At 42.8% G+C, this 15,431-nt stretch overlaps 1 protein-coding gene across 1 annotated transcript; it reads left to right on the top strand.

Moving 5' to 3' along the window:
- Positions 1-4,618: 4,618 nt before the first annotated feature.
- LOC308284449 (volume-regulated anion channel subunit LRRC8D) lies at positions 4,619-10,842 on the top strand (the record flags this gene model as incomplete). Its single annotated transcript, XM_080725067.1, has 5 exons — positions 4,619-4,999; positions 6,235-6,846; positions 7,710-7,960; positions 8,985-9,362; positions 9,720-10,842. 5 exons carry the CDS (start codon positions 4,619-4,621, stop codon positions 10,840-10,842), a joined length of 2,745 nt encoding a protein of 914 aa, XP_080581193.1.
- Positions 10,843-15,431: the final 4,589 nt, after the last annotated feature.

Genomic DNA, 15,431 nt, shown 5'->3' on the forward strand with positions numbered 1-15,431 from the left:
AGTCACCTCCAGTCTGGCTGTCCTCCTGACCAACCGACCACTGGCTCTACTCTGTACCTTCGTGCAACACTTTTACCCCGACATCGTCTGCGACGAGTAGCAAACATTTTAACATGGTTAAGAAAATGTGCCCCTCCTTTTTCATATTAGTGTGGCACACCCAACCGGGCAAGCAGATTTTTTTTTTTAAGATTTATTTTTGGGCTTTTTGCCTTTATTAGATAGGACAGTAGACTGACAGGAAACTGACGGGAATCGAACTGGCGACGCCGACAGGCATTGATGCCGAAATGGCAATTCCTTTATGGTATGCGCCTGGTCCACTAAGCCACCAGGCGCCCCACCGGGCAAGCAGATTACCGTATTATTAAAAAAATATATACTTTATTGAGTCAAGAACTTGTAACATTCTCTTTAAATGCCTTTTCTTTTTTTTTTTTATTATATTTATTTTCCATTTATTTAACAGGGCAAGCAGATTATAGTACTTGATCAGCTTTATTTTTTATCTCTACCCCAAATGTCCCTTATTTAAGGATTGGTCAAGCTTCAAGTGACATCACAAGATATATAACCTAATTATTAGGCTATATATCTTGTAAGGAGCTGACATATTATGCCCTAATATAATAGGCAACCACAGTTGTAATTTCCTAGAATTGCACCTTCCTCGTTACTTGCGCCAGCAGAGCGTGCAAGTACTGTGTTCTGTGTCTGTATCCAGCTGACAGTACAAAGGCAGGGCCTTTAGCCAATGAGGGAGCAGCGTTCTCGGTGGCGTCACCACCAACCAACTCAGTCTCATCTACCACCTACCCACATACCCCACTGTCAGACAGATACAGACAGTATCGATAACAGTACTTGCGCACTCTGCGATATATGGCCATGAGTGCACAACGTTTAAGTTGGCACCTCGACAGAGTGCAGTCTAGTTTAAGTCCTTTAAGCCTCTACTTAAAGGACTTAAAGTTTTCAAAGTTTGACCATTTTGCCCATTCAAGTAAATGGGGAAAATGAATTCACTAATACATTAATGGCCATATTGAGATCTCTGTGTCAGTCCTTGTCCCTTTTATGCCCCTGATGTCATCAATATTAAGTCCATATTTTGGAAAGCCCATATATGGACATACTGTGTCAGTCTCATGTGGTCTATGATGTCAGACATCTATAATGTCAGCCATCTCCATATTTGGGAAAAGTTAACATTTTAATTAAAGTCAATGGAGAAAAGTAATTCACAAATAAATTTATAGATTAAAATATATAACTTTATATACACCAGTAACTCAGTAAGACGCCTAAGGGCAAAAAGGTCGCGCAACAAGGGCATAAAAGGGATTCTATTGTATGGCCATTCCCAGATGGGCTTAATATTGATGGGCATAAAAGGGATTCTATTAGTGTGGTTGCCCTAACACAGGGGTGCCCACACTTTTTTGACTGGAGAGCTACTTTTAAAATGACAAGCTCAACATGATCTACCCACCCCAAAAAATGGGGGGGGGGGGGGCTTTGGAATAGTAGCGGCACTGGCGTTAGAATATAATACAAACACACTTGAAATGGGAAATGGAAGTGATACAAACGCACTTGAAATGGGAAATGGAAGTGATACAAACGCACTTGAAATGAGAAATGGAAGTGATAGGTTTTTGGGTTCTTTGTATTGCAACTGACTTGAAACCAAAGCATTTCATGGGGGGTTGCCTACTTTAGTAGCAAGGGAGCTGAAAGGCAAGTCAAGTCACCATAATTCAAGTGACAGATTCCAAAATAAGGGGTTTTGTGATTTTTGTTTATAATTATTTCCCTTTATATTAGGGGCATGTCAGTCTTTGTGATACTGGGTAGATCACAATCTAGGGCACCCCTGCCCTAACACAACAGGGCATCATCTGGGAATCATATGTAGATGTTAGCTCCATATATGGAGATCTAGGTGATGATCCAGTCAAACTGGAACAATACGCAGGGGCGGCATAGCTAAGGGGTAGAGAAACCGTCGTTTATAGAGCACGAAGTTCGAATCCAGTTCGAATCCGGGCTCCCCCTGATTGGTTAATGGTCATTGGTCACATATGATATCACATGGAACAAACCTGATTCAGGCCCTCTCACAGCTCTCAGTGCCTTTTTATGTAAATTGGCAATGGAATATATTGTCTTGACTCGCCACACCTTCGGCTGGCGGAGACAAAAAAAGCTATGGCCTAAAATGTGAATAATTATGCTGTCTTGGAATGTTTTCTTGTAAAATAATAAGTGAAACCTACAAGTTAAATTAAAACATCATTATGAGACCCCCCTGCCCTCCCTCTTTCTTGGCATTTAAAGAGTGCAGTGAGGCGACTTCCATGGCCTTAAAGAGGTTGTTGAATTAGATTTCTTTGCGCCATCCTTTCGTGTCATGACAACGGGTTAGAGCCACTGCCAACAGTCTCTCACAATTGAAGAGTTTGTTGCAAAGTTTCACAGTCTATTCACTGGAGAACCGGACAGCTCCGGAATGAAGCCGCTGGAGTGTTGAAGAGGCAGCAGCACGGAATTTAGATCCCGTTTGGTGTTTTATCACAACATTCTAAAGAATTTGAGGGTGGAATAAACAGCAACCGAAGCAATTGTCAAGGTAGGGAAATGTTTTCCCCATTTTTATCCTATCGTTTGATGAGACCTTTTATACCACCTGTTTGTTTAATGATGACCATGTCCTCTGCACAATCAAAAGCTCTGCATTCAATTAACCCTAAAACTAACAATTGGAACAATTTAGGCTAGTCATTAGTCATTAACAAATTGTTTTGAAGGAATGTTCAGCCAGCCAGCCAGCATCAGCATGTATTCATTTAAGGTTTTACCATGCCTGTATTGATGATCATGATTTGACAAGTTAGATGGTACACTTGTCATTCATAGCCTATATTATCCTATAAATTATAACACAAGAAACAGGAAATGTCCTATACTTCACATAATAACTATGTCAAGAATCTTTTATTCAAAATTCTTCATAAGAACATCAAATAAAGTATAAATTAGGCCTATCAGAAGACAGTTGACATTCTTGTGATCTTTATGTCTATTAAACCAGTCTACTTTGTAAGTTACAACTGGCACCTTGAAGTCTTTGAGTCTTTGCTATGCCTATATGCTTTAATTTAAGGTCACTCATAAAACAAAAGAAAGGTAATACAAGTTTGTTAATAGCCTTAATGCCTTATTAGATTGCTAAAATAAAACTATTGATTATAGTATAATTATTTAATTTATTACTTTTAAATGTTATTTTACAAAGTGTGTCTTAAGATACAGCCTATAGGCTACTCTAGTAACCCTGTGATCACTGTGATTAGCCTATTAACTGTAATGTGTACCGTTGTAATTGACTTACATTCATGTATTTTGTAAGGATAGGATAATTCTATTACGGAACTATAACTAATCTGCTTCCCAATATAGTTGCTGTTAAGGTTTATTCCTTTGTGGTTTATTACAAATTAAAGGGATGATTTCTCTATACCTTTACATTTTGTACTTGGGTTAGGGTTAGGGTTAGGGTTAGGCAAAAATAGCCTACAATTTGTGAACTTTTCATCTACCCAACCATTGAGTTATGAAATGTTTAACCCATTTGGTGTTATTTGTTTGGTATTGGGTTGTTTTATACAAACTCAAGACTTGAGTCAAAATATTTTTTTAGACCCAACCATAGGGTTATAAAATATTTGACCCATTATGGATTATTTATAATACAAATAATTCAGTTGTTGGGTTGGGGGTGGTTCCGTGAACCCTGCGTCCATATGAGATGGAACCATGAGTTAAAGTGGTAGTGAATTGGCTTGAATGGATTGGATCTTCATGGTTCTCATCATGGTACCATGTTAAAATTGCAACGATACAGTGAAGATTAGCATGGCGCCAAGCTAAAGTTGGAACAAATAGAGAATGTCAGCATGGTGCCATGGTATATCTTCTCTGTATCATTATATTTTTATGCTAAAGATAGCACCCTTTCTCCAACAAAGGACGCTTTGGAAATACGTTTGAAATGGTTGGAATTAGTTGTTCAGGCTAAAACCTGTATGAAACCGTACTATGGACCAATATTTATGTAAAATATATATTTTGAAAAGCATGGTGGGGCCCCTTTAACCCATTCATTGGGTAGAATTGACCCAGGGCTGTGATACATTTGACCCAGAAATTGGATTAAATATGTAACCCATCTGTTGGGTTAAAATTAGCAACCCATTTTACTGGGTCAAATTAACTACTGTTGGGTTGGTCCACTATTGATCCCCGCGTTGGGTTAAAAAATAACTCAAGTTGGGTCGTTTTTAACCCAGCATTTTTTAGTATTCTCTCTCTCTCTCTCTCTCTCTCTCTCTCTCTCTCTTGGACATTTCGGCCTATATGCCTGAAATAAGGACACCAGGTTGATTTGAAAGTGGTTAACATGTGCTGTCTTACAGCACATCAGGGTGCTCGTCAGGGTGTGTGGGCGTGTGGTGGTCCCCAGGTAAAACATGATTATTTTGGGGGTCGAAGCCTGAAAAGGTTGAGAACCACAACCACTGTCTTACAGGAAGGACCTGGGGGAAAGGAAGCCGCCATGTTCTCCCTGTCGGAGCTGGCCTCTCTGAATGAACGTCAGAGCAGTTCCAAGCTGCTGAAGCCCTGGTGGGAGGTGTTCATGGACTACCTGGTGGTCCTGATGCTGCTGGTGTCCGTTCTGTCCGGCACCGTTCTGCTGTCCCGGGACAGGGTGGTCTGTCTCCCCCTGCTGGACCCCCCCGCCACCCCCACCCCCACTGCCACAAACCACAGTCTGTCCACCGTGACACCACAGCAACCCCCAAACTCCAACAATCCATCTGCAAATAAGGCTTCTTCTTCTCGTGAAGCCCCTCACATGGGTGGCCACAGCCCAAATCCTCCAGCCCAGGGTAGACGCACTCATCTGGTCTATCAGCAGTACATATACATCAGCCAGGTAGGATCTACTGGCTGTGTGTGTGTGTGTGTGTGTGTGTGTGTGTGTGTGTGTGTGTGTGTGTGTGTGTGTGTGTGTGTGTGTGTGTGTGTGTGTGTGTGTGTGTGTGTGTGTGTGTGTGTGTGTGTGTGTGTGTCACACACAATGCGACACACCAATGCGACACGTTGTGAGATTGTGAGTTGTGGACGCACCCACAAAGGTCCACGTCACCTTCATTACACATCCATTTATTCGAAATAGTATAGCATAGTATAGTATAGTATAGCAACTGAATTCAGGTAACCTACAGTATTACCTTTTCATGTGAACATGCAACACAGAACTCCGCACAGAAAGGCATAAAATTCAGGACCTTCTTGCTGTGAGGCAACAGTACTGAGCCATACCAACACCATATAACAAGTGGACATCAAGTATATAAATTAAATCTATAGACTATAACATTATAACAACTATCTATTGAAAGCTTATATCTAATTTGTGTCTGCTCTTCCTGTTTGTTCACTGTTTAGATTCTAAACAGCAACAAGCCGAAAGAGCAGACACAAATTAGCAATGGAGCCAAGCATTTCTGGCTGATAGTCTTGTGTGGATAGAGGCCAGTGTTTTGACTCTGATGCCACTGACATCAAAGTACCCCTGTTCAACCACTTTCAGACTGCCATTCCTATTTTGGGCATTCAACTTGTAGTTTGGCAATTTTCTTGTTGTACAACAAAGTATAAAATAGGTCTTACGTTGTTAAGACCAGACCACAATGGCCATTCCAATGCCCTAGCATAGACTATTAAAGGTTGGCAGAATATCTGTCAGTCCCTCAGAGCGAATATCTGTCAGTCCCTCTGCTCTGAAGATGTGGCCAAAATGCTAGCAGTAGTGGTGGGCCCACCACCACCACCACCACCACTCACAGGCCAGGTGAAGAGGACCACGGCCTCCAGGAACTGGCATGCAGTAATTCTTAGACAACTTGTAAATATCTGGGAAAGTAGTGAAAAGGCAGCTAAGCCAGCTAAGTGTTTTTGAAGATGTCCATTATCTGTTTGTTTGATGTTTTTGATGTTGATTTATTGACGTATTACCTTGCTTACTGTATTACCGTGCATGTTGTATTGATGTATTACCTTGCTTATTGTAAGTCGCTATGGATTAAGAGCGTCTGCTAAATGCCTACATTTTAAATTGTTTGATAGTTTGTTTGTTTGTGTTTTGAACATCTGTGTCTCTACTAGGTGTGCTATCATGAGGCTTTGCCCTGGTACTCTCGTTTCTTCCCCTACATGGCCCTGCTGCAGTCCCTGCTGCTGCTAGCCAGCGGCTCCTTCTGGTTCCACTTCCCTCTCACGTCTGCCCGCATCGAACACTTCCTGGCTATTTTGGCTAAGTGCTGTGAGTCGCCGTGGACGTCCCGCGCCCTATCCCATGCTGCCCAGCAGGAGAACATCCATGCCAAGAAAGACGGAGAGGAAGAAGTAGGGGAGAAGGAGGAGGAGGCGGCGACACTTCAATCTGCTCATCCCCCGACGCCATCGTCACCCTGGGTACCACGTAACCGACAGTCCAGCTGGGACTCGGGCACAGACAGTCCTCTTTTGAAGAGAGCAGACAGTGCGTCCACCAGTGGCCCTCCTTCACCACTCACTCGGAACCCGTCTCTGTCATTGGTGAACCCGGCCCCGCAGGTCCCACACGTTAACGCCTCCAAGCGCCTTCGGTTGGCTCCCGGTGATAGCCCCAGACGGGTGGTTAGCCTGGGTAAGAGTGACGGGGAGCAGGCCAGGGCGCTGTTCGAGAGGGTCAGGAGGTTCCGCGCCCACTGCGAAAGCTCCGATGTCATTTACAAGGTGAGATGTCATCTGGAGGTTAGGAGACTCAAACCCTGGTTCCCTGTGCGAGCGCCAAGATTTCTACCTGTTGAGCTAATATAGAAAGCTTGTATGGGCAGCCGCAGATACAGTATGTTGTTTTGACCTTTACACAATACCACTTTTTATTGTCAACCAGCAGTGGCCCTGCCCAACCACAGGAACATTTCTCAATAGAAGAGCAAGTAGGCTGACTACAACCACCGCAGGTGTATTAGTAATACAGGATCAACATACTCTCCATCTATACCCACCCTACTAGCCTCGGAAACCCAGACTTTTATTTAATACCCTACAGATTGGTCAAAATGCAACTTTGTCCACTGAACTGAACTAAACTAAACTAAACGGTTATAACATTTTTGACAGAAACACAAATTAACGAAGCAAATGTTTTGAAGCTTCATGATTTGGTTTTATTGTTTTCTTGTAATAATCGTTCACTTTCCACATGCATGATAGTAATCTGTCCTTTTGAAAAGTAATCTTAAATCAATACAATGATTATCATAAATAATTATATAATTAATTATTATGTAATATATTCACTGTCAGGCAGAAACCTTGTATCTCCAAGTTTCAAATTTGTAGCTTTTAGGTAAAGTAAAGTCCTGCTTCATCATACAAGACTGTCGCACAAAACTAGTGAAAATAGCAGATCTACAAGCACACAACGCCTCGCGATGCAAGGCGTTGTGTGCATGTAGATTGGCTATTTTCACTTGTGATAAATACAAAATGAACGGTTTTGGACATACAATGTTTCCACCCGACAACAACAATATATCATGCCTGAATGGTGTACTCTATGTGTGAAAATTGGCCCGACTCTCTCCGTTCAGGTGTACCTGGCTCAGACTATATTCAAGTTACTCATGGTGACACTGATCCTGGGCTACAGCACACCTCTGCTGGACTCTGTGGCGTTCCATCACACGTGCTACCCCGAGGAGCATGCCTTACTGGGATACGCCACCTTTGAGTGCACCCACGCCCTGGCTTCACTCCTGCACAAGCTGCTGGTCGCATACTTGACTCTGGTGGGATTGTATGGTCTGTTAGACATTTACACGCTTAGCTGGATTCTGCACAGGTTAGAGCCGCACTATATGTCCATTTACACTTTACGGTACATGCTTAACCACTTAGAAACCATGCTTAGTTGATCGGAGTCCCCCATGGTCTCTATATTTTACACCCCTCCACACCAAATCCCTTCACTGAAAATAGCAGACCCTAGGGTTCAAGTGGTTAATATATTAAGCTATTAATGGTAGTAATTCGTTGTTCTATTGAAGCAGTGACACTGACTTCAACCTGGCGATTAATTATTACTGATAATAAATACTGTATTAGATCGATAGAAATGTCTGTCTGGACTGGATACAGTAGAGGGAGGATGGTAAATGGTCTGAGAAAATCTAATATTCCAAAGGATTCAAAGGGCATAATTAGATAGATGTTTATGTTCCAAATAACATGTCAGAGGCTGGATAATAAGGTTATCAATATTCTGTACTTCAGGGTATTTTTAGTTAGAATTTTCTTGATTAAATGTATGTTTAAAAATAAACAAAGCAGGCAAGACAATTCTTCTGTTGATTCAAATTAAATGATTATTACTCTGTGAAAGGCACTATAGTTTCTTTCAGGCTTTTGCTCCGCTAAGAAATAATCTTGTTTGACTGGGTTGTGTATTTTCTTAACTACTTGGCCCTATTTCATAAATCGAATCATGTGGCTCAAATGTGGATTTCAGAATTCATGTGGCCAGTCAGTAGTCATCTATGACATATCTGAGACTTCCATTCTTTTGAAGGCATAAACCATATATGGTTTGCAAGATTAGCTCCAGAAACACAGATATAGGCTCGCATCTGAGGAGCCATGCTTAAAAAAAAAAAAAAGAACTTCTACAACCATGCCTCACAAGCCTATTTTGCCTATAATGACATGCGGAAGCCAGGTTGAAAGTGGTTAAAGAATAATAATGGCTGGGTCGCCTGGGTGGTGTATGTGCTATATGTTTGTATAATATCTAGTATGTGTAGAGAATATAACATTGAATCAGCAGCATGATATCAAAGTTGTGTTTGTTGGTTGTGTACCCTGCTCAGTTCTCTACGACAGTATTCCTTTCATGCGCTGAAAGAACCGTGTTCCCTGAGAGACGTACCCGACCTCAGCAATGACCTGGCCTTTCTCTCGCACATGGCCGACCAGTACGACCCTCTGCTGGCCCAGCGTCTGTCCGTCTTCCTGTCCCCCGTCAGCGAGACCAGGCTGCTGGAGGAGAACCTGGAGAGGCGCTTCGGAGTGGAGAGGCTGCGTTCCATGACCAGTGTGGACGCAGAGGGCCTGTGCAGGCTACAGCTGGTAGCTCTGCCTCGCCTCCCCCCGGCCCTCTTCACCCTCAGCCAGCTGCACGTCCTGAAACTGGAGCTCATTGCCGACGCCAAACTCACTGCACAGGTCGCCAATATGACCTCGCTCAGGTGAGGTTGGGTTGAGGCCAAAATCGAAGAATCTCTCACTCATTTGTATGTAGGATTTAACAATAGAAATGTAACCTTAAATAATATTGAGACCTGCTCTGCAGAAATCGGATTCTGAGTTGTAGGCATATTCACTGAGGGAAAGAGAAGATTATTTTTCAATTGAAGATATATAAAGCAAAAGTAGAAATTACTTAAAACTTACCTATTACTCTCTTTCTAATAACACTCAATTCAGTTCTATTCTTATTTTGGCTTACTTGCCTGTTTTACCCGATCTTTTTGTGAATCTTACATTGAAACTTCCCTTTACACTCATCCACTGTACTGTATGACTCATGCCTGTCATTCCAACAGGGAGCTTCATCTTTACCACTGCAGTGCAGCTGTGGAGCCAGGTGCCCTTGTATTCCTCCAGGAGCGCCTAGAGGTCCTCCATCTCACCTTCACCCAGGCCGCAGAGATCCCCGGCTGGGTCTACTCCCTACGTACCTTACATGAGCTCCACCTTACTGGCCGCCTTGGCTACGAGGGTGGGGTGGGCCGTGGCTGGGCACTGGGGAGCCTCCGCCACCTTCGCCACCTCCGTGTGCTGGTGCTTCGGGGCATGTTGCAGCGGGTCCCCGGGGAACTGTGCGAGGTGACAGGCAGCCTGGTGAGGTTGGAGATCCACAACGAGGGCACCAGGTTGCTGGTGTTGACAGGGCTGAGACGCATGACCAGCCTGACAGAGCTTCAGCTACAGGGCTGTCAACTAGAGCGCCTTCCCTCTGCCTTGCTGGCTCTGACGAACCTCCGCACTCTTGATCTGCAGCACAATAACTTGAGAACTCTGGAGGAGCTGCTTAGCCTGGCTCACCTCCGCCGTCTTTCATGCCTCAGGCTGGCCTATAACCATGTGCTGGCACTACCTGCCAGTGTTGGGGTTCTGCGGTCCCTGGAATTCTTAGATCTGTCCGACAACCAGCTCCAGAACCTGCCCTCCGCTCTCTTCAGTCTCCAACGCCTTCGCAGGCTCCTACTGGCTGGCAATCTGCTGCAAGTGCTGCCAGCCGAGGTGAAGGCGTTGCAAATGCTCACAGAGCTGGACGTCTGCAGGAACAGGCTGGAGATTCTTCCCCAAGAGCTCTTCAGTGGCTGTTTGGAACTGCGCATCCTGAATGTGGCACACAACTCCCTGGGTTCTCTGCCTCCAGGGATTAGCGCTTTGAGCCACCTGTCTCAGCTGGACCTGCGTAGCAACAGCCTGGAGGAGCTACCTGCGGAGCTCTGCTGCTGTTCAGGCTTGCATGGAGGTGGCCTGTTGGTTGAAGACTGGCTGTTTCACTCTTTGCCACGCCAGGTGAGGGACTTCTTGACCAAGCCCAGCTCCCCTTCTGGTAAATCATCAGAGACACATTCTCGTCCAGAGTCAGACAGTTTCCCTTACCTCTCTGCTGCACAATGGTGCTTCTCGTCTGCCTTGGAATCCCGGATATAGAGCTATAAATGCATACAATCTTGTTGTTCTATTGTGAATAGGACATTTGAATACTGACATATTAACGCGTCCAAATATGTTCTGTGTCTGTCGAGAACTTGTGCTCGGTGCCTCGGTCCAGGTGAAGTTCTCGGAATTCTCTTGTGGATAATTAGATTAAAGGATAAAAGATGCTCTTTCACCTAATTTAACTAACTTAATGCTAACATAGCTGTATAAAAGCACTTAGTATGCTGAAAGCTTTTTTTAAATATACATTTTATATTTACTTCTATAATTATTTTACGAAAGTATAATTCTTTAAGAAAGTAGGACAGATTATTTAACTGTTTGTTTGCCTATCATTGAGCAACAACCCTTTTCCCTCACTTTGCGGCTTTCATTGACTTGTGGCTTGGAATTGAAAATGAAGCTGGCTTCAGTGAAGTGTTTGAAGGCTCACAACATCGCTGTGCTCTTAAAGTAATATGCTTATGTTAGCCTATGAAAAACAAACTTGAGTAAGCAGCCTGGACTACATTTGCTGGCACACTGCTGAGGAGTTAAAGAGAGCCTAAAAAGGGACCTCTTGATTCTCAAAAAAGCTGAGTCAGATACCAAAACAGGCTTTTGAACTGTTTTAATACTGCATGAATAGCGGTCCTCCTACACTAGATTTGAGAAGCTATGCTTTATCTTAAAGGCTGCAGCTCAGAGGTGCAACATGCTCAACAAACTTCTTATATTATCCAAATATTATGGTCATAAAGATTTTACATGGTCTCTCTCCTTAATAATTAAATTTTTTTTTTTGTTATCAATTATTTTTATTTTCCATAACATGAAATTAGAGACATACATATGAATAGAACAAGAAAAAGTAAAACATTAATTAAAAGAAAAATGCAATTAACAGACAAACAACACAAACAATAGCAAAAACAAGAAAAGGAAAAGAAAACCCACCCACCCCCTTTCCCCGGACCAACACGGAATGTACAATAGTGCATGCCTGTGCTAGGCTGTTACCACTATATAGTGATTTCTTGAATCATAGCCTTAAGCTTATCTGCAATGTCCGACCACATATTAATGTTTTCTTCTTTTGCTCCGTGTAACCTTGCTATCGACTGCTCTAAATATACTATATCTAGAAAGGTTAAGGCCCATTGGCGAAACGTTAACGTATGAGGAGGTTTCCACCGCGTAGCTACCATCTTCTTCGCCGCCGTTAATCCAGCAAAGAAGATGCGCTTGCGTATATTGTTTAGTTGCAACTGTGAGACGTCATTTTTAATAATTAATTTGAGAGGCTAGACCAATTTACAATTTAGGCATTTAGCAGACGCTCTTTATCCAGAGCGACTTACAATAAGCAAGTATCAATACATCAAATGCATAGAAATAGTGTTCTAAGAAAAAGGATGTAGGGTAGTCCAAGCACCTATTCTGTAAAAGCACTTTATATAAAACCCTAAACAAATGCTATCCAACTTTCATGTAAGGTCATTGATGGTAGGCGAGTGCACTAAGTGCTATGGGGTAAGGTGGAGTCTGAAGGGGTGAGTCTTCACACCACGGCGGAAGCTAGGGAGTGAGTCTGTTAGTGCGACAGGGAGTTTATTCCACAGTTTGGGGCCAGGCCAGGAGGACGAATTGTCTAGGACGAGTGGATTTTTGTCCTGGGGTTCTTAGCGAGGGTTCTGTCAGCATCCCTGTGTTAGCTGATCTGAGTGAACGGGTGGGGTTGTAGGGGTCGATCAGGCTTTGGAGGTAAGGAGGTGCCATACCTTTTGCTGCTTTGAAGGCCAGCATCAGTGGAGGGAGCGGAGAAAGGGGGAGACATGTGAGAATTTTGGCTGGCTGAAGACCAATCGTGCCACGGCATTTTGGATCAGTTGGAGAGGCTTAAGTGCACATGCCGGGAGGCTATAGTGAGGAGAGAGTTACAGTAGTCAAGTTTTTATATGACAGATGTCTGGATGAGGAGCTGAGCTAGGCTGACCAATGAGGAGAAGTCTGTCTACATCTACATAATGTCTACACAGTCTGTGTATATGACTGTGATTTGGCTTCAAGAATACTGCGGAGTTTCCTCTTAAAAGGAATCTGCAGCTTAATGTAGGGTGACCATATTTTCAGCCGCTCAAACCGGGACGCGAACCCCTGTTGCGTGTTGCCTAAAACCGGGACCCTCAAAACAATGCGCACGTTACCGTGTACATTCTCACACAATGCGCACGTTACCGTGTACATTCTCACATACGCACCGCAGGGTTGCACACAGGCATTGAGTGAAAAACGGTCAACCTGGTCAACCTAGCTTAATGTTAAATGTCAAGCTTAAAGGAAGCTGGATATTAATTTACACAGTAAGCTGATAATTGTTTGTTACACAAACTTTTGTGTTTTGACTCAACCCCCTATGAAAAAAAATAATAAAAAAAGAAAGAACATGCTTTTACATTGAAACAATAAACAAACCAAATAAGATGTTTAGATTTCCTCCTATACTACACATTTTAAGGTGGCTTACTGGAACTAAAAATGTGTAAATAATAAAGTTAACTGACAGACTCACTGACATTTCCCAAAAAGCTCAAAAGTTCATGAATTAAAAACAAAATGCTATGTTTTTCCCCCAGTAATTTCATGAAGAAGTCAAAGAAAAATCTATGAAATTCCATTAATTAAACAAACAAATGGTTCGTGCAGTGTTGTGAGCTTTTAGATCTGCTGTTTTCACTAGTTTGGGTCACACACTAACAATCTAATTCCTTGAGCTAAAAAGTTCGTAATGGATACATTTAGCAGGGGAACGCCTCTCCTCTATCCACACTTCCTTTCAAAGTCAAATGCAGTTTCAAAGCTCACACCAGTCAATGCAAAACAGTCCCTAAAACGTCTGATCAGCAATGCAGTCAACACTTGGCATATGCATAAAGAGAGACAAAGGTGAAACAAATGTGTAGGCTATTCAATAGGTGTGAAAACTGAAATACCCGTTATACCCGTTGTCAGAGTACCCATCGTAACCGCCTGTCTGTGTCTCTGAGCCTGAAAGCAATTCTACTCATATGATGCATGCAGACCATCACTTCCATGGCAGTAATGCTGCAGAGTGTGAAAGAAATTTGCTCAGTCTTATGAGCAAATATATGCACAGACAAGATCCACAATTTGATGATCAGCATTAGTGGGGCCCCCTATAAGCCAACAATGTACTGTACGTCACATCATGCCATGGTTGAGAAGCCACTGCTCTGCCTGGCAGGAGTCATTAGGCTACATCTCAGATGGAAAGCTGGGAAGGCTGTGTTATCATCAGTTTTCACACAATACCCAGCAGCCTATGCATCATTGTATTGTGTTTATACTGTACAGTAGGCCTAATAGGCTACAGTAGAAGTCTGTCTCGCTTTTTTGTCTTGCAGCAGTTATTGGATGATCTCCACTATGTTTAATTTTTGGAAGAGAAGTGAGCAAATCGCTTCCAAAGCCCTGAATCCCTTAAAGTTAAAGCTCCAATCCAAACAGCCCAAAACAAACTGATTAGGGTCATGCTTGGCCTTTCTTCTCGGGCCCACCTCACCGCTTATCACCACATAAGTGTGGGGTGGCTCACAGTGGCTGACAGAGCATCTTGCAATGGGCCTGGTGTACAAGATACACCAGAGGCAGCTCCACTAATCACGTTCAACCCAGATTTGGCTCTTAAAAAAGGCTCAAATTCGTTCTCCTGCTATACCACTAACATGTGGAACACCCTACCACAAGCCCTAAAGGAGTTTAAATCCTTAGCCTCTGCTTCTTCTGTTTATTTTATTTACCTTTTATTTTTATTTTTTCTGCTTTGTAATTGATGTTATCCGATGCAAAGTATGTTCTATCCGTCTGTCTTTCAATGTTACATGACATACATAAAGTGGTTCCTGTGTAAATAAGCCGGAAAGCTTACTAGGATCTCCTTTTACTTGACCTTGTACCAGTGATTTGTACTGTCATGAAACTGTACTTTTTCCTATGCAACCTTCTAATAAATTCTTCAATCAATCAATCAATCAATCAATCAATCAATCAATTAATCAATCAATCATAGGCCTACTGTTGTGTATGAATGAATACATACATGCAATTTCTGTTTGTGTGTGTGTACACGTCCCAATATTGTGTATCAGGGACAGCTCCAGTTTTTTTTTATATATATATATAATATAGGTCTATATTAAAACACTTTTTTCACTGATTACCTTATTTATTACTTATAGGCTATATTACTTTTACTCTGTGAACTGTTCTCTATGATTTGAACACTGGAGTCAGGACTCAACTTCTTGTGTTCTTCCTTTTAGCACCATTGTATAATCGTATCGTAGCCTACCACTGTACTATTTGCACACTGTTAATAATGTATTCAATCAATTCTCAAACAACTCTATTTTGTCGATACGACGCTATCCCGCTTCTTCTTCTAACTGCGTCAACCTTCAGAGATCGACAGGCAGCGCTGTCCAATCACGGTTCCCCCGCGAACCGGTAGTGGCGACGGACGCCCGTATCCACCAATCACGTCAACGCATTTTTCCCAGGGGCGGAACTTCCGTGCGATC

Source organism: Nannobrachium achirus (assembly GCF_963921795.1).
Source record: "Nannobrachium achirus genome assembly, chromosome: 4".
NCBI classification, from domain to species: Eukaryota; Metazoa; Chordata; class Actinopteri; order Myctophiformes; family Myctophidae; genus Nannobrachium; species Nannobrachium achirus.